General features: G+C 38.0%; 1 protein-coding gene across 9 annotated transcripts in view; it reads left to right on the top strand.

Moving 5' to 3' along the window:
- The window catches only part of LOC115209795 (rho GTPase-activating protein 39), a 511104-nt gene that overhangs the window by 489236 nt on the left and 1936 nt on the right, over positions 1-19932 (top strand). For 7 of the 9 annotated variants that reach the window (XM_029778335.2, XM_029778339.2, XM_029778338.2 and 4 more), the window contains 7 exons: positions 2545-2730; positions 6988-7060; positions 8489-8636; positions 12721-12850; positions 14707-14820; positions 16638-16795; positions 19886-19932. The exon at positions 19886-19932 is cut by the window's right edge and continues 215 nt beyond it. In XM_029778335.2, the coding sequence (XP_029634195.1) occupies positions 2545-2730; positions 6988-7060; positions 8489-8636; positions 12721-12850; positions 14707-14820; positions 16638-16795; positions 19886-19932 (856 nt within the window). The remainder of the gene's footprint in view (positions 1-2544; positions 2731-6987; positions 7061-8488; positions 8637-12720; positions 12851-14706; positions 14821-16637; positions 16796-19885) is intronic. The other 2 variants (XM_029778337.2, XM_029778336.2) reach the window with 2 other exon arrangements.

Here is a 19932-nt window from a genome sequence, read left to right as displayed (position 1 = left end):
CCACCAGCACAAGGGCCAGAGGAGCTGGTATCGACTACGATTGGATGATGCTTTTTATGTGCTACCGACACAGGGCTCACAACTACAATTTCCTTTTCATTTGATTTTGATATTGCTGATGTTGATGTACTTGACTCAACAGGTCTCCTCAACGATCCAGGGTACTTTTGAGTGGGCTGCTTATGTGACACTGGTGTAGGTTACATCTGTGGACTCACTTTATTTGCTGGGTATTCTGTCACAACATACCTCCAGAGGTCTCGGTCTTTTGTCATTGCCTCTATGAGGCCCAACGTTTGAAGGTCATGCTTCACCACCTCATCCCATAAAGCATGACCTTCGAACGTTAGGCCAATTATAAAAGGTGAAAATAAGTTGGGCAACGGCCATAGCTGTGTGGCTAAAAAGTTGCTTCACATCCACATGGTTTCAGGTTCAGTCCTGCTGTGTGGCATCTTTGATGAATGTCTTCTGCTGTAGCCCTGGGCCAACCAAAGCCCTGTGAGTGGATTTGGTAGATGGAAACTGAAAGAAGCCTGTTGTGTGCACATGTGTACTGTCCATCATACAAACTGTGTCCTTGTTTTCAGTCTTCCGTGAAAACGTGTCTGGCCATAATAAAATATTTCCTTACTGAGAAACAGGCGAGGGTTGGCAACAGGTAGTGCATCCAACCATAGAAAAGTTTGACTCAGTGAATTCTGTCCAACCCCTGTGAGCATGGAAAAAAAGGGAATGTTGAAAGGGTACATGGGAATTTAATTGTTGGGGAAAATATGTTTAGGGTTGTTAGTTTGCTTCTTTGTGTTTGTGTGTGGGCCTTCTGCTTTGAAAGTAGCACTCAGATTACATTACACCTGTTCATGGAGAGCATATCTAATATTTCGGTACAGTTTACCAAATTAGAAATAGATCTCATGAACCCCTTTTCAAAATACTTCATATTACATTCATGATTCTTGTTTTATTATATTGCAATGTGGAGTTCAAATACTTCCCTTAGACCCTTCAACTGGGATTTTACCCTCTTGGGTCAAATTGTTAGATATGGCATTTTTTTAAAATTCCAGAAAAGGTTACAAGTGACTTAATTTCTGAGCCAATTTTCACAGAATTCAGAATTTATTAAAGCAATGTATTATCCACTGACTTGGAGATCAATATGTTTGCATGGTGGATTTGTTGTAAATCTTCATAGTTTGGTTCATTTTTTTATTTTTCAAAATGTTGTTATTATAGTGACAGTCAAAATGCTGATTGCAATTATCAGAAATACTTCTCTTTTATTAATTATTCCCTAGAATCCATATTTGGAACAAAAAATAAGAACATTATTGACGAATATTTCTGTTGAGGCTTTTAGAATGGTCTTTAAAACATTCAGTGGTGTCTGTTTCAGAAATGGTGCTCTTTCTCTTACATTTTAGTTACACAACATATGACACATGTTCTTTATTTAGTAAATAAGGGTAAAGAATATTCTCTCTTGAAAGCCAATTGAAATTCTTCATTCATGTGTTGAGTGGTAAACATTATCTGGGACAGAAGAACAACATTATAAGTCGGATTGAAATTACAGCTGTGAAGGAAGAACTAGAGTTAGACATTTGAAAAAAATGCTGCTTCAGCTGTGAAATGCTTCTCAACTCTAATTTATTTTACTGCTATAACCATTCCAGTGTAGACAATTATCGTGGGAGAATGATGAGGTGGATATCTACAGAGAATGCTAATGTAGAATCTAGGTTAACTTGTTTGACTCTATGACTGTTATTCAATGCCGTGTACTTCATTGCTGCCAAGTTGAGCCAATAAAACATAGACGAAATTTTCAGCTGATAATGAATGATATCCAATAGACTTATTCAGTTTCATTTGGGTTTTTTTTTAAGAAATATTGTTGGATAATTGTAAAACAAATACTAACTTATGAAAGATTCTGTGGTTAAGTTTAGCTCTCAGACCTCAGGAGCTGTCCTTCTTAAAACCCTAATGAGGGGCTGGATCTATAAATTGATATAATTTTGTGAAGTTTTGGAGCAAATAAATACTACTGAATGTTCTTAGATGTAACATTGCTTTAGATTATTTGGCAAGTTAACCCTATTGATACCAGTCCATATGAGACCATCCTTTATTATATGATATGAACTTCTTGATTTAGTCTAAATTAAAAACAATGCATCAAAGTTTCATGGTACTTTATTTTTCAAACACCAGCCTAATGACCGTAACTCTACTAAATTCTTCATTTTTTAAAAATTAGAAATTCAATTATGCAATTTGTTTAAAGAAAACAACACCTTACTAATTAAAAGTGTTTGTAATTGTGGCCTCTAAGTCATTAATTAACCATCTCAACAATACTGAAATCATTTGATTTTCTATTTTCGTCTTTTTTTTTTAAATTCACTTTTTTTTTTAATTCTTCTGTAACAACAAAATCACATCTATTGAAGTTTTAAATGAGATTCCAAAAAATGTATGTTTTTCTATATATTACATGATATACTAACAGTTAGTTCTCCTTTTCTTGTTTGGCAGGTGGTCCGGGGAGGAGGGGCGGTTTCCTCCTCGGAGTCTGCCTTATATTCAACGCATTATCATCAACTCAAGAAGCTGTCCTCCGATAGGGATATTGAAAACTATGCACAGACTCATCTTAATAGGCATAAGAAAGGAATATTTGGCAAAAGAGTTTCATTAGCCAATATGTTGGCTTGGTCTAAGGTAACGGAATCCAATATATTTCTTTATCACACTGGCTTTTTTTCTTTTCTTTTTTTTTCTTTGTTTGTTTCTGAATGTGAAATCCTTTTTTTTTTCCCTTGTCTCTTTTATCAGGGAGAATGTTATGGTTTTGTGACTAAGCTGCTAGTTTAATTAACTCTGTATATAACGTATTGGCATGATATTTAACCAATGGGTTTTAATTAATAACAAACTCAACCAAACAGTATGCTGACATTGAAACTGGTGATGTTACATCTACATAGAGGGTATTATTGGTGTGTAGTCACCATAGAAGACTAAGAAGTCATCAATGGTATTGGTTCTGCAAGACCTTTGTACTGATTCTCAGTGTGGAAGGTTACAGATTCAAGGGTCTGTAAAGTCATCATTCTTAACCTTTTGAGATGAAGACAATCAGTCAATAATTGATTTTGTCTCAAAGATTGGGAAAGTCCTTGATGATGTTGACCATCTACTTACATTGCTGCTCAGTAACTATGGGTAACCCTAACCCTGGACACATCAATGGCTTTTAACTGGTGGACAAAAACATTCAATCAACATTCCTAGACATGATAATTCTGTCTCTTTTTGGAAGTTAGGTTGTCTTATCGTCATATAATGTCTGTGTTCCCTGCAGGCATAGGTTGGATGTTTTGGCAAGATCCAGTGGATCAGAGGACCACATCTAGATCCAGTGTCTCCAGTTTTTGGCATGGTTTCTGGATGTCCTTCTTATACCAGTCACTTTACAGAGTGTATTGGATGCATTTTTCATGGCACCAATACAAGTGAGGTCACCATGCAACTTGCAAAATTCAAGATCACCTGCTTCAGCTGGAAGGAATAGGAGGAGATAGGCTGGCTGCTTTAAGTGAGATGTTGAGAGGTTAAATTATGGTGGGAGGAACGGGTTTACTGTTTGTGAAGAAGATTTATGGCTCCCTTGCATAATTTGTAGCTGGATAGAGGTATGAGAGGTAAATATGATGACAAGGTACGCTCATGGTAATGTGTCCAAGAACTGTATAGAAGAGAGGTTTGACAGGGTAGAATCAGGGTAAATGACGTTAATGGCATGTGGGAGGAGAGTGAGAGGTGGATGTAAACATGGCATAAAAATGGTCAGATGCACATAGGGGTTGGATATAGTGAATGGTGAAGAAGGGTGGGGTGGTAAATATGAGTTAGGGACAAAAGGAATGGATGGATACTAATGAGGAGTAGCACAGAGAAGAGGGAGTAATGACTGGCAGTACAGAAATGGTCATATGATATGGATGTAGTAACAGGTTTTGTTTTTTTTACAATAGAAAGATACGGTAGATAGGAGAGTGATGGGGGGATGAATGATTGGGTGAGATTAAAGGCTGTGAGTGAGGAGAGAGACTAATAAGGGTGGGAGAGGTGGGAAGGATGGAGTTGTCTGGGCAGAACAAAGGAAAGGAAGAAGCAAAAGCTGTAGACTCAACAGGGATTCCATTTATGGCATGGCTACACATTATTTTGGGGTACCCTAGTCACAATATCCCAACATGGTTACACAAGATTTTTTTAACTTTCAAGTAACAACAAACAAACCAATCCCTTTTTTTTTTAATAGTTTTGTAAGGGCAGAAACTTACTTAGGAGTTCAATATTTGAAAGTTATAACCGGAAAAGAATCAGGGGTAATTTCTTAATCCATGTAAATAATGGTTGGTATGTGAAATTATCAGAGGACTACTAGTTTAAAATGGTTACTTGTGTGAGTTGGATGTCAAGGTTAGACACCAATTTTTCCAAGTTGCCTGAGGAGGTTTCCCTTGGTACTTTGAAAGTAAGGTGGTGTATTATGTCCCTAAATGATTGTGTATTCCATATAAGATATTATGACGAATGTGAGGGTCATAATACTTCCTAAATATTCCCCATTCCCCAGAAGCAGGGCTTTGTCTCCCTCCCTAAAACTATGCACCATGACTAAAATACTGAATAAGTAAAATAAAATCATGAAGTGGGGTCTACCAGAGAATAAATGAGGCTAACCCTGTTTTCTAAATACATTTCTTTTCTATCAGGAATGTTGTCGAAAACTGCAGACTGTCAATTCCTTGGTTAACTGCCTAATTTAATATCTGAATGATGTGTCAGCTTTGATATTCTCTGGTTTTTGTTCTGAATCCATTACCAACGTTACATACAATCGAATAAAATATCTCTCTATCTATTCCTTTATGTTGCTGGCAATTGCAATTTGGTTCACTGCCAACTAGCAAGCTGACACTAAACATTTTCAGATCAAGAGTATGTGTGTGTGTGTGTAGTTATACATTCTTGTAACAATCAATTTTATTTGCTTTGTTATTCTTTCATAGTTCTTAATATTGGAAATTCCTCTCAGTTATACATCAGAGGAATTGAAAGGTTGCAAAATTTAATTAAATATTTATCACTTTGAAGTTTCTTCAAGCTGTCCGTTTGAACTTTGAAATGCAGTAAGTTTATTTCGGGCCTGCTTACAGCTGGTTGTGTCTGTCTGTGGCTGGGTATTAAATTAAGAGGATGAATGAGACCTAGATTATACCTGTTTTTCAGATGAAAGCTTGTTTAAATAAAGACAGACACGGATAATTAACTGAATGGTGCATGATGTCATTGAAGCATTATAAGTTTGTGCTTCACTAAGTTACCAACCAGAGCTACTCAGCTCTTTCGGATAAACCAACTGAAATCAGATCTCAATGACAAACACACACTGACAGATTATCACTTTCACTGTTTTATTCTTCTTCTCCCAATCCTGACTGCTAATCCTTTTATGGCAAACTTACATATTGCTTGGTGGTGATGGTGATCTGAGACAGAAGGAATTGCCATTCATCTTTATCTGTCTTTCCAGCTTCACTCTAATCACTCCCCATTCACCTATAGAGGTAGATCAGTCATGCTGGGCAGCTACACACCTCCTCCTCTACGCCCCCAACAAACCTGTTCCTCTCCCTCTGTCATACTTCCATCTCTCACCACTTCCCTTTCTACTATGGTTCCATTCAATCAAAGGGCTTTTTAGCCATGCAAGCTACATGGCAACCTATTTAGCACTGGTGCCATGAAAAAGCACCCAAGACTCTCTGTAAAGCAGTTGCTGTTTTGGAAGGACATCGAGGGGTAAAAACCGTGTCAGAACAGACATTCCTGGAGTTTGACACAGTCCTCCAGTTGGTCATCTTTCCGCAAACTGCCCAAGCCATTTCAGCAAGGAAGACAGATGCTAACTGATTATGATGGTGATGGTGATGATGTCTCACCTGTCTGTTATCAAAACTATTCATATGATAAACCGTCTTGCTTGAATCCGAGTTGAGGATGCAATGTGTGTGTGTGTGTGTGTGTGTAGAGAGAGAGAGAGAGAGATTACAGACACATTGATATATTCACTACTGCCCCTGCAATATAGAAATATTTATGAGATTCAGGACATCAATTGATATCCACTTTCTATGGCGGTGAGTGTGTGTGTTCATACACACATGTATACATGCATATATGTATATATATATATATATATACTGTTGTGTCTGGGGAGAGTCATTCTCTTTTTGTGCCTTATAATGTAACACACTCCCCGGTAAAATTTCCACTTAAAAAAAAATAAATAAAAATAAGGAAAAAGTGGAAATTTTACCGCTGAGTGTGTTAAATTATAAGGCACAAAAAGAAAATGACTCTCTCCAGACACAACAGAATATGCTTCAACACACAAACTCATATAAAGAATCTTGCAAACCAAATCCCAAAGCGAAATATATATATATATATATATATATGGACATACATGCACAGATGCATATATACCAATCCATGCCAACATGGAAAACAAGCGTTAATGATGATGATGACATACTTATAACACTGCACAAATTATCATCCATGAATATCTATATAAATATGTACATACAAACAGACCCACACAGTGATTGTACACACATGCTTGACCATTCTTCACAAAACGTGGTGGGAGTGAGGGCAGAGAAGAGGGGGGGAAATTGTGACTGCATGTGTGCATTGTGCACCACTTTCATAATATTCCTGACAGGAATTTCAAACTTATTCACCATTAATACTTACAACATGAAAATAATAAATCAATCTTCTCTCTTATTTGACCTAAATCTGTTTAGCTTTTCCTGTCTGCTATTTCATTTCATAAATGAAATTCCTCTGATTGCCACTACGAACTGGTTAATGAAATTCTCCTTTCTTCTTTGTCAGGATCCCATCCAGAAACCGATGCTTAGAACCAACGATAAAGCCGTGAAAAGAGAAGCGTGTGAAGTCTTCAAGCATATCCTTTGTCCACTCTCATTTACCTTTTGGTAAAGTCAGCAGTGAGGTTCCCAATGATCTTTCAGAGGGTCCATACCCATACCTTAATCATTGCAGTTTCCAATTCAATCTATTTTTGTCCTTTTGTATTTTAACAGTGACTTCCATTAGCATCAAAGTAAGAGACCGAGATTCTTACAGCATTGACATTCTATCTGATTGGCACAAATTACTTATTCAAAGACACACTGCTATATTTACATTCAAGTTTTGTGTAGGATATCACAGTTCATTGGATAATAGTGCCATTACTGAATGCTTTAGCTTTCTGCAGTAAAACAAGGGCAGTACAAGATGGAGAAAGCTAACCTCTAAACTCAACCAATAGAAATAAATGCACTTTGTCAATGTAAGATAATGGAATGCTTGTTATTTTTACTCTGCTTCTGTTGCCAAATCGGATGGATTAATAATCTATATGGGGGGGGGGGTCTCCTTACAGTTTGGCAAATTGAAGATTGTCTTTGATGCGAACTCCAAGCAGCTATAGTAAGGGTGGTATTTGAACTGCTGGCCTTTAGGTCTATTGTCCAGCATGTTCTTCACTTGACCAACTTTGGCTGTGCAAAGATAACGTTGCATTAAATTTCATCCATAATTTTCTGAGCGCTTTGTTTGTTTCTCATCTGTGTTTGAATGCTAACATGGCTGAGTGTTTTGAGACTTCAAACTTGAAATCTTCAAAGCCACCACAGTCGAACCAATTCTACTATATGGCTCAGAAACCTGGACGTTATCAAAAAAGCTTGAGAGGCGGTTGGATGGAACCTACACTCGCCTCCTTATGAGAGCTCAAAATCTCTCGTGGAAGCGCCATCCAACCAAAATGCAAATATATGAGAAACTACCACCTGTGTCATCTGTTGTGAAAGGTAGGAGAGTCCAGTTTGCTGGACATTGTTGTAGAGCTGAAAACAAGGTAATTTCTACTCTTCTCCTCTGGAAGCCATCTACTTGCAATACCAGAGGACGCACACTCTTCTACTCTGATGTAATCTCCAGGGATACAGGCATCCAGCAACAGGACCTCCGTAATGCCATGATGGACCATGAAGTCTGGCGTAGCATGGTAAATTCCATTGTCTCGACCACGGTCGAACAACGATGATGTTGATGCTTTGAGACAGTTTTATAGCTGGATGTTCCTTCTGTCACCAACCCTGAACTGGTTTTTTCAAGCAAGGGAGTTTTTTTTATTTTTTTATTCTAAAGTCTTTCTGATATCATCAAGAAATGTAAACAACATTGAAGAACAATCACAATGCTTTTGTTGTTTGTATTTTTATTGAATTTTTTTTCTTATTTTTGTTTTAAGTTATTATTCAAAGAAGGTTTTAAAACCCTTTTTCTTATGAATTATCCTTTTGTTTTCCTTAACACCCCTTACTTATTCAAATGTACATGGGAGACAGGAAACCCAAATCTACCCCACTCCAAGTGGCTCTAGAAATTACAGTGAAAGGTTGGACCATGCCATCTCTACGAGATGAAATTTTTATTCAGTTATGTAGGCAAACAACAGAGAATCGTAAGGAGTAAGTATTAATTATTTTAAAATTTATTTATTAATCACATATTTAACAGCTTCACTCTGGAACTACAGGTGTGTGTTTAGCTGATGTAGTGTGTACCCAACTTTTATGCGTACTCTTTACACATGTGAACTTTGAGCTTTATGGTGCATTGATAGCAAACTCTGAGAATCAACGATGTCAGACATTTCTTCTGGGTAGATTCCTCATTGACTTCTTGAGAGAAGTTTAGATAAATGTTAATGGAATTCACTCTGATAAGATCCGTATAATCTCTTCCTTATAACCTTCAGTCTTGCTGCAGATAGTCCAATCAGTTTCCACCATGTGAGTGTGCTTGCACAGGTTGGTAGCACTGGTCCCCACCCCAACGTCTCAACTCAACAAAGCTACACATTCTGCAAGTTATCAGTAATCTCTTCCTGAATAAATCAGAGAAACAGTCCAGTTTGACAAACTGAACTGGAAAATGCTTTTGCAACTATCTTTATTTTTTTACCTGATTCACTCATTTGACTGTGATCATGCTGGAGCACCGCCTTTAGTCAAACTAATTGACCCCAGAGCTTATTCTTTGTAAGCCTAGTACTTATTTGATTGGTCTATTTTGCCCAGCCGCTAAGTTACGGGGATATAAACACACCAACATTGGTTGTTGAGTGATGGTGGGGGGAACAAACACAAATGCACAATTAGATACATACAGACACACATACACACATATGATGGGCTTCTTTCAGTTTCCGTTTACCAAATCCACTCACAAGGCTTTGGTTGGCCTGAGGTTATAGTAGAAGATACTTGCCCAAGGTTCCATGCAATGGGACTGAACCCGGAACCATGTGGTTGAGAAGCAAGCTTCTTATCCCACAGTAGAGGATAACTATAAAAATGTTGATCATGTATTGAACTACTTGTTTAAAGGTCATGAGTTCAAGTTTGCCTAAGGTTTTTTATTGTTCTTTACTCTGCGTCAGCTCAGTTGATCAGGATATCAAAAATGGCACCCAGCTTTCTGAAGGGATACATTAGTAGGGCAGCCCCACCCCTATTAGCCCTACTCATCATCATTTAGTGTCTGTTGTCCATGCTGGCATTGGTTGGATGGTTTGACCCCCAGCTAGTAAGCTGAGGGGCTGCACCAGACTCTAGTCTGATTTGGCATGGTTTCTATGGCTGGATACCTTTCCTGATGCCAACCACTCCAAGAGTGTAATGGGTGCTTTTATGTGCCACCAGCATGGGTGTCAGTTTGCATGGCACCAATATCTGCCACAACTATGATTTTCATTTGGCTTGATGGGTCTTCTCGAGCATGGCATATTGCCAAAGGTCTCAAGCACTAGTCATTGCCTCTCTAAGGCACAAAATTTGAAGATCACGCTTCACCACTTCATCCCATGTCTTCTTAGGTCTAACTCTTCCACAGCTACCATCCACTGGTAGAGATTGGCACTTCTTCACCCAATTGTCCACATCCATGCGCATCACATGACCATACCAATACAGTCATCTCTCTTGCACACCACATCTGATTTCTCTTATGCCCAACTTTTCTCTCAAGACACTCACATTTTGTTGTACATACACACTGACATTGCACATCCAGCAAAGCATGCTAGCTTCCTTTCTTTCAAGCCTACGCATGTCCTCGGCAGTCACAACCCATGTTTCACTGCCATCTAACATGGCTGTTCACACACAGGCATCATACAATCTGCCTTTCACTCTCAGAGAGAGGCCCTTTGTTGCCAGCAGAGGGAGGAGCTCTCTCTGATCTTTGCCCATCCCATTCTCATATCTAAGCTCTTGGAGCATCCACACCTGCTACTGACTTGGTCACCTAGGTAACAGAAGCTATCAACTCCTTCTAGTTTTCTTCCCTGGCATTTGATGCAGTCCATTTTCTGAACATTTGCAGTGTTGATCGTACCTGTGCACCTACTACACGCAAAAACTCTTTTCCCAATTAACATTCCTCTGATATTGCTGCAGCCCTTATGTATCCATAGCTTGCACCAGGTACATCTTATGAAACTTCTACCTACACCTTTCCTACAGGTCAAGCAGAGCCATCTGTCTGGGGTGGGGTGATTTGTCTACTTTCCTACTTACTTTGCAACACTTAATCTCCTCCACTCTTTACAATGTCAAACAAGGGGTTAATACCCCTTAATAGATTGTGTTGCAAACCAGCAGTAAATTGTGCTTATACTCTAAAGCCCTTTGATTCTAGGCCTTGCTTCCACAGCTGAAACTTCTTCTCTAGTTCTGGTAGGGATTCAGCTATGAGAGCCAGGTCATCAGCATAGAGGAGCTCCCAGGGGCAGCCTGTCTTGAATCCTCTGTTATTGCCTGGAGGACTGTGATGAACAAGCGGAGTCTGAGGACTGATCCTTGGTGAACCCCTGTTTGTACCCTGAATTCTTCCTGAATATGTAATATTAGGCACTGCTATAAGGTGTCAGCTCGTTGGGAGCTGAGTCCCTAAACTAACTTTGGTTCCCAGTTGCTGTTGTTATTTCCTATATTCTGTTAAAACTCTTGGGAAAATGAATATCACAGCACTTCCTTTGCTATTGAGAGTAGTAATGGAAGAAGGAGGAGGATTCAGTTTTGAAAGAATATTCTTATGTACAGAGTATCTTTCTCTTTCTCTCTCTCTCTCCTGTGAATGCTACAGAGCAGTACCAAGTTCTAGAGATCTTTTACAAGACTAATTTCAAGATAGTTCAGCTTCTTATCACTTTACTAATATCTTTGGTACAAGCATAAACATTGCAACCCTTTACAATGTCAAGCAAGAGGTTAATACCCCTTAATGGATTGTGTTTCAAACTAACAGTAAATTATAGACATTAGAACACTGGCTTAGTTTATCCCCTAATGGTAGAGATAAGCAAATTTGAAATATAAATAGAATGTGTGTGTGTGTGTCCAGTTTGATATCAGTGACCCATATAATATGTTGAAATAGCAGAGCTGTGCTATTCAAACACACACACGCTAGAGTATTAGCCATTACAAAAGGGAGTAACTTTTGAAGTCTAGTTTCAGCACCATGGGTAATATAAGGAAATATGGCAGGCATACAATACAATCATGATAATTTCACTTTTATCAAATTTCTTGGTGTTTATACAAAATGTGATGAAATGAAAAGTGATTTTGAAAAGAAATAAAATTAAATAAACAATATTTTTAGAAAATGAATTAAAAAAAAGGAAGCTCTCCCTGATGATATATTATGGGAGTTCACAGACTCTCACTCACTCTCACACTCACACTCCACTGAAAGAATTATAATTCTTTCTGGAACATTCAATCGAAACTTGAAATTAAGAGGAGATAAACTGTGTCTGTCTCTGATCAAATTAAATGAGAACTTAGTGCCTGGATAGAAGAAATATTTCAAATGGTGGTGATAGCTGAGCTAAGTAGTCATTGGCTTCAGGTGTTGGTGGTGCCCCAGCGTGGCCGCAGCTTTAAAGCTGAAAGATGTCAAAGAGTATATCCAGGGGAACAAAAATGCAATTAAATTCACCTGTGGGAGGTGAGTAGTTCTGATACTGCACGTTTTCACTGATGATTACCCAAGGAATTTTTAAGGATACCCCCAAGGAGTCATTAAGGGTACCCTAAGGTCTGAAACTTGCTGTAATGAAGGGCTAAGCTGCTGCTTACCACTACACACACACACACATCATAGTTTATTCCCCCTTCCACTTTATTTCCCCTTATGTCTATCCTCTTCCTTCCTCTCATTTCTTTTTGTTTCCTCTCTTTCTCTTTCATATGTATGTGAATATGTTCATGCTAGCATGGATTAGATAAATATATTATTCAGGCATTATATATCTATGTCTATACACTCACATGACTTATATTGTTTTGTTAGTTTTAGCCAACATGATCTTAGCAGACATATTTCATCAATATATATATATATATATATATATATATATATATATATATATATATATATGACATATATATATATATATATATTTATTTCTTTGTAAAAATACTAATATCATTTGTTCTTTTCTCCTCTAATCCTTATCCTATTGATATCTTTTAATTCCAGGGCCAGCTTACAGAGAGGTTGGGAGCTGTTAGCTATCTGCTTATCCTTCTTTCCACCATCGCTAAAATTTTATTCTTACTTAGAAGGTTACATTTCACGACATTTAGACCCTACCTGTGATCTCCTTGAGGTAATTATTTTTTCTTATTTATATGGATTCGTTTGTCTGCTTTATATCTCCTTTATGGCCGGATACCTGGGCTTGTCCCTCCATTGCCTTGCAAGTTCCTTCTCAACTCACTGGTGCTGGTGTTCACAAAAAAGGCACCCAGTACATGCTGTAAAGTGGCTGGTATCAAGAAGGGCATCCAGCCATGGAAACTATCCAGTCCACATCAGTATGGTAAATTAATGGTTGGTTCAGCCAGAATATAGCAGCAATGAATGTATAAATAACCTAAAATAAAAATACAGACACATACATAGTGAGAGATGCTCACCACTATAAAGACAATGTACCACCCAAATGACAATTACCCATACATTGATGCATTCACTTCAATTATTAAAGAAGTGAACTACAATCAATGCATGGGTTTTATTGATAAACTGACCTCCCAATGCACAATATCTTTTTTAACAAATAGCTTCACATTAAGAATTTTGTGATGCAACTACAAAGAGAAATATAATAGAAAAACATGTCCAACCTTGAAGAAATTTTACCTTACCTGGAAACAGGTGATGGTTGGCTACAAGAACAGCATTTGGCCATAGAAATTCAACCTCAGTGTATTCCATGTGGCCAATTCAAGCATTGAAAAGTAGATGTTAAAACAATGATGATGACTATATATTGTATGTATCATACTTTAGTGACATTCGGCTGTATATTGCAAATAGCCACCTTAATAATATATATAATATGATATAATATAATATATATATATATACACTACCGTCAGAAATTAATTAGCACCCTTGATTTGCTCTTCACTCAAGGTATGTGCTGTCACCTAGTGGCCATATCTCGAACTATTGCTTTGTTGCGAGTTCACTGTTGCGCAGAAAGATGACGTAACTTTGTTTGCAGAGCAGTTTAAGAGTCTACAGCCTTATGATGTTGACATAGCAGTGCAACAATAACTTGGAGTGCGGATGCAGACAAATCTTCCTTTGTTTAATAAATATAGGTAGTGCCTCGCAAGGACCGAAATCACACCATACTAAGTTTTCTCATCGCGTAAGACGTTTTGAACAGCTCATAGGTTAATTGATTTAACCTATTTAATGTAGAAATTTGAGAAGTGCTAATTAATTTCTGACGCAAGTGTATATATATATATATATATATATATATATATTATATATTAGAAAAGACATGGTATTCAGAGATCTGGATGGTTGAGCATATACAAATATTTATTAACATGTCGTATGTTTTTACAAATCACATATTTTCATCAACTCTGATAGATTCTTCAGATTGTAAACATTTTTCTTTCAGAACCCCTGGTAAGTTGGCTGAACCAAAGTAAGAATCTGTTCCAGCCACCTACTTAAAAAGATATTTATTCTTTTTTCTTTATCTCTTGTTCAAAACACTCCCTTTCAGATACACACAAACACTCTCTCTCTCACTTTCTCCTTCCACTATCTCCCCATTCCTCTCACTCTTTTCCTACCTTTTACACTCCACATTACTCTTCTTTCCCCCCTCTCTCTCTCTCCACCCCAACCCATTCACTAATATTATAAAAAGAGACAAATCCCTTCACACAATTTAAATCTGAAGAATCTATCAGAGTTGATGAAAATATGTGATTTGTAAAAACATATGACATGTTAATAAATATTTGTATATGCTCAACCATCCAGATCTCTGAATACCATGTTTTTTCTAATACATAATATCTGTACATCACCTCCAAACCTTATATATATATATATGTGTGTGTGTATGTAGGTGTGTGTATACACACACACACTCTCTCTCTCTCTCTCTCTCTCTCTCTAATATACATATATTCATAATTAACAATTCAGGTGCCTGTGAGTCATTTTGCTAGTCATTGCCAACGCCGTTTAGAACGAGCCCTGCAGACTGGTGCGAAGAAAGGAGTTCGTAAGCCTGCCCTTGAAGAAATTGAACAATCTAAGGTTTGACTTTATTGTTTTATTCCTATTATTATTATTATTGTTGTTGTTGTTATTCGTTTAGTTTGTTTTCCTTGCATTCTTTCTCAGCTCAGTTGAGCATAGCTCCATGTCCCTTGTATAATATTTTTTTTTTGGTTTGTATTTTCCGTTGCATTGAAAGTCCTCAACATAATCTGTGCACCATGTGCTGCTACTTTGTTTATGTTGGATATGTTTGTAATTGAACATTTAAGCTTGTGTTAACAAGGATGTTAACACAAGGATGTCTGTGTGATTTGGTCCATCCAACGCAAGTTTTCACGTCAGGCAACAGTCTCCCCGCTATTTGCTCTTGCATGTTTCCCTTATGTCTTCTGTTGATCACCTTCAGGTTCTCTTGGAAGTGTCTATGCTGCAAGACCCGTGATCTTTCACATGTTACTTCTTTCTCTTGGTGTCCATCACAATCCAGTTTTTGCATGCCAAAGATCTGGCTTCCTCAAAATGCAACCAACCAATTATATTCTTCATTACTATTGACTAAATTTTTGTACTAGGCCACTGGTAATAATAATTTCTATAATTCTTATTAGCCTAATATTCTTTATGTTTAAATATATGTATATATATACTCTCTCTCTTTTACTCTTTTACTTGTTTCAGTCATTTGACTGTGGCCATGCTGGAGCACCGCCTTTGGTCGAGCAAATCGACCCCGGGACTTGTTCTTTGTAGGCCCGGTACTTGTTCTATCGGTCTCTTTTGCCGAACCACTAAGTGACGGGGATGTAAACACACCAGCATTGGTTGTCGAGCAATGCTGGGGGGGACAAACACAGACACACACATATATATATATATACATATATACGACAGGCTTCTTTCACAAGGCATTGGTCGGCCCGAGGCTATAGCAGAAGACTCTTGCCCAGGAGGCCACGCAGTGGGACTGAACCCGGAACCGTGTGGTTAGTTAGCAGGCTACTTACCACACAACCACTCCTGCGCCTATATATATATATATATATATATATATATATATATATATATATATATATATATATATATATATATATAGGAGTGGGTGTGTGGTGGGTGGGTTGCCTACCAATCACATGGTTCCGGCTTCAGTTCCACTGCGTGGCATCTTGGGCAAGTGTCTTCTATAGCCTTGTGAATGGATTTCGTAGATGGAAACTGAAAGAAGCCCATTGTATATATATATGTGTTGGTGGCACATAAAATCACCCACTACACTCTCGGAGTGGTTGGCATTAGGAAGGGCATCCAGCTGTAGAAACACTGCCAGATCTGACTGGCCTGGTGCAGCCTTCGGGCTCCCCAGACCCCAGTTGAACCGTCCAACCCATGCTAGCATGGAAAGCGGACGTTAAACGATGATGATGATGATCACATTTAAATGATTGCCATATTGTGCACAGTACATTATTGAAAGCCATCTTGATTAGTGTTCTATTCTAGCATGAAACTTGAAGTAGATCATGGATAGCTCCTGTATTCATTAAATGATGTTTATCTCTCACTGGATTTAGTACTTTTTTTGCTGATCTTCTCAACAAGCAAACAGTTACATGATGATCATCACTAGTGTCAATTCCATATAAAAACGCACCCATCTGCTCTGTAAAATGGTTGGCATTAGGAAGGGCATCCACACATAGAAACTATGCCAATGTTGATATTGTTACATGGCACAGTCCTCCAATTTGTCCAACACATCCCAACTTATAAGCCAGATGTTAAATGATGTTGTGTCAAGAACAAGATACTCCTTTTGATTTATAAAATATATTTATTCTTTTCTCTTTGGAATTTAGAAATCCATATTTTACCCATCAATGTTTGGAAGTGTGCTTGTGGATGTGATGTTGATGCAGAAAGAAAAGTTCCCAGAAAGAAGGTTACCATGGATACAGACCACTCTTTCGGAAGAGGTGCTTCGACTTAACGGTGCTCAAACCGAAGGAATATTCAGGTACTGAATACTCCCCTTCACTTTCCATTCTTCATCTTTTGGAGTTTTTTTTTTCTTTATTTTATTTAATCATTAACTCTCATTTGCTTAGTTTTACATAAATGTGAAATCCAAATAAATATGGACCTGGTTATAACATCTTCTGTTGTTCGAGATCTTTCTGTAGTTGTCAGAAAGCATAGACAAATCCCTGACCTAGTTAAACATTGGGAATGTGAGAACCAGAGGCAAAAAGAAGGGTCCGTACTCATTGTTTACAGCTGAGCAGACTAGAACATAGTGAAATCATGTGCCTTGCCCGAGGAGACAATGTGTCTCTCAAATAATGAACTGAAATCCAGGCCTTATGAGGGTGGGGCCAACACCCTCACCACTAGATCATATTCTTTCACACCCAAACGGAGAAACAGCAAATCAGATAAGCGTATTAGGCCAGATAAGGGTATTAGGCCAGATAAGGGTATTAGACCAGATAAGGGTATTAGACCAGATAAGGGTATTAGACCAGATAAGCGTATTAGGCCAGATAAGCGTATTAGGCCAGATAAGGGTATTAGACCAGATAAGGGTATTAGGCCAGATAAGGGTATTAGACCAGATAAGGGTATTAGGCCAGATAAGGGTATTAGACCAGATAAGGGTATTAGACCAGATAAGCGTATTAGGCCAGATAAGGGTATTAGACCAGATAAGGGTATTAGACCAGATAAGCGTATTAGACCAGATAAGGGTATTAGGCCAGATAAGGGTATTAGACCAGATAAGGGTATTAGACCAGATAAGCGTATTAGGCCAGATAAGGGTATTAGACCAGATAAGGGTATTAGACCAGATAAGCGTATTAGACCAGATAAGCGTATAGGCCAGATAAGGGTATTAGACCAGATAAGGGTATTAGGCAGATAAGGGTATTAGACCAGATAAGGGTATTAGACCAGATAAGGTATTAGACCAGATAAGGGATTAGACCAGATAAGCGTATTAGCCAGATAAGGGTATTAGACCAGATAAGGGTATTAGACCAGATAAGCGTATTAGGCCAGATAAGGGTATTAGACCGATAAGGGTATTAGACCAGATAAGGGTATTAGACCAGATAAGCGTATTAGGCCAGATAAGGGTATTAGGACCAGATAAGGGTATAGACCAGATAAGGGTATTAGGCCAGATAAGGGTATTAGACCAGATAAGGGTATTAGACCAGATAAGGGTATTAGACCAGATAAGCGTATTAGACCAGATAAGCGTATTAGGCCAGATAAGGGTATTAGACCAGATAAGGGTATTAGACCAGATAAGGGTATTAGACCAGATAAGGTATTAGACCAGATAAGGGTATTAGACCAGATAAGGTATTAGACCAGATAGGGTATTAGACCAGATAAGGGTATTAGACCAGATAAGCGTATTAGGCCAGATAAGGGTATTAGACCAGATAAGGGTATTAGACCAGATAAGGGTATTAGACCAGATAAGCGTATTAGGCCAGATAAGGGTATTAGACCAGATAAGGGTATTAGACCAGATAAGCGTATTAGGCCAGATAAGGGTATTAGACCAGATAAGGGTATTAGACCAGATAAGCGTATTAGACCAGATAAGGGTATTAGGCCAGATAAGGGTATTAGACCAGATAAGGGTATTAGACCAGATAAGCGTATTAGGCCAGATAAGGGTATTAGACCAGATAAGGGTATTAGACCAGATAAGCGTATTAGACCAGATAAGCGTATTAGGCCAGATAAGGGTATTAGACCAGATAAGGGTATTAGACCAGATAAGCGTATTAGGCCAGATAAGGGTATTAGACCAGATAAGGGTATTAGACCAGATAAGCGTATTAGACCAGATAAGCGTATTAGGCCAGATAAGGGTATTAGACCAGATAAGGGTATTAGACCAGATAAGCGTATTAGGCCAGATAAGGGTATTAGACCAGATAAGGGTATTAGACCAGATAAGCGTATTAGACCAGATAAGCGTATTAGGCCAGATAAGGGTATTAGACCAGATAAGGGATTAGACCAGATAAGCGTATTAGGCCAGATAAGGGTATTAGACCAGATAAGGTATTAGACCAGATAAGCGTATTAGGCCAGATAAGGGTATTAGACCAGATAAGGGTATTAGACCAGATAAGCGTATTAGACCAGATAAGCGTATTAGGCCAGATAAGGGTATTAGACCAGATAAGGGTATTAGACCAGATAAGGGTATTAGACCAGATAAGCGTATTAGGCCAGATAAGGGTATTAGACCAGATAAGGGTATTAGACCAGATAAGGGTATTAGACCAGATAAGCATATTAGGCCAGATAAGGGTATTAGACCAGATAAGGGTATTAGACCAGATAAGGGTATTAGACCAGATAAGCGTATTAGGCCAGATAAGGGTATTAGACCAGATAAGGGTATTAGACCAGATAAGCGTATTAGACCAGATAAGCGTATTAGGCCATCTGCTCACCTCTTAGGAGTTCAAATTGGCAACAAATGTTCGTGTTGGAAGATTTTTCATTGCCTTAACTCACGTGTGAACATCTCAAAGGCCAATAATCATTGTAATCTCTACTGGGGGATCTGCAACAGTTCCTGTTATCATAAAATCATCATACACAACTTTCTAGCCCCCCCCCCCCCAAATGAACTTAATCAGCCATCTTTTAACTTTGTTTTTGTTATCCTTTTTCCTGTTGAAATAAGCAGCCTTTGTTTCAATTGATTTTTTGAAGATAGTGATGAGTTCAATAAAACACCTTTTGCCAGTATTAAGGTGATGTTTAGAACAAATTGACATGAAATTTTAATGGAAGGTCTTAATTTAAATTTCTTTATAACATGAAGCTGGTATGATAGAAGCTGGGCCAGTCCCAAGTAAATTGGTATCAAAAGGGTTAATGAAATGGATCCATTAGGGCAGCACTTTTTTTTATGTTTCCTTGAGTAGTTTGGAATTTGGAGAAACTATGTATTTGAATATCTATTTTTCTAAATTTTTAAACTGAAAATTAAGTTGTTATAAATATTTTTATCTGTTTTCTCTCTCTCTCTCTCTCTCTCTCCTCTCTCTCTCTCTCGCTCCACACACAGAGTCCCTGGTGATATTGATGAAGTGAATGCCTTAAAGATCCGGTGTG

Source organism: Octopus sinensis, linkage group LG3 (assembly GCF_006345805.1).
Source record: "Octopus sinensis linkage group LG3, ASM634580v1, whole genome shotgun sequence".
NCBI classification, from domain to species: Eukaryota; Metazoa; Mollusca; class Cephalopoda; order Octopoda; family Octopodidae; genus Octopus; species Octopus sinensis.
This window is presented reverse-complemented; position numbering and strand designations above follow the sequence as displayed.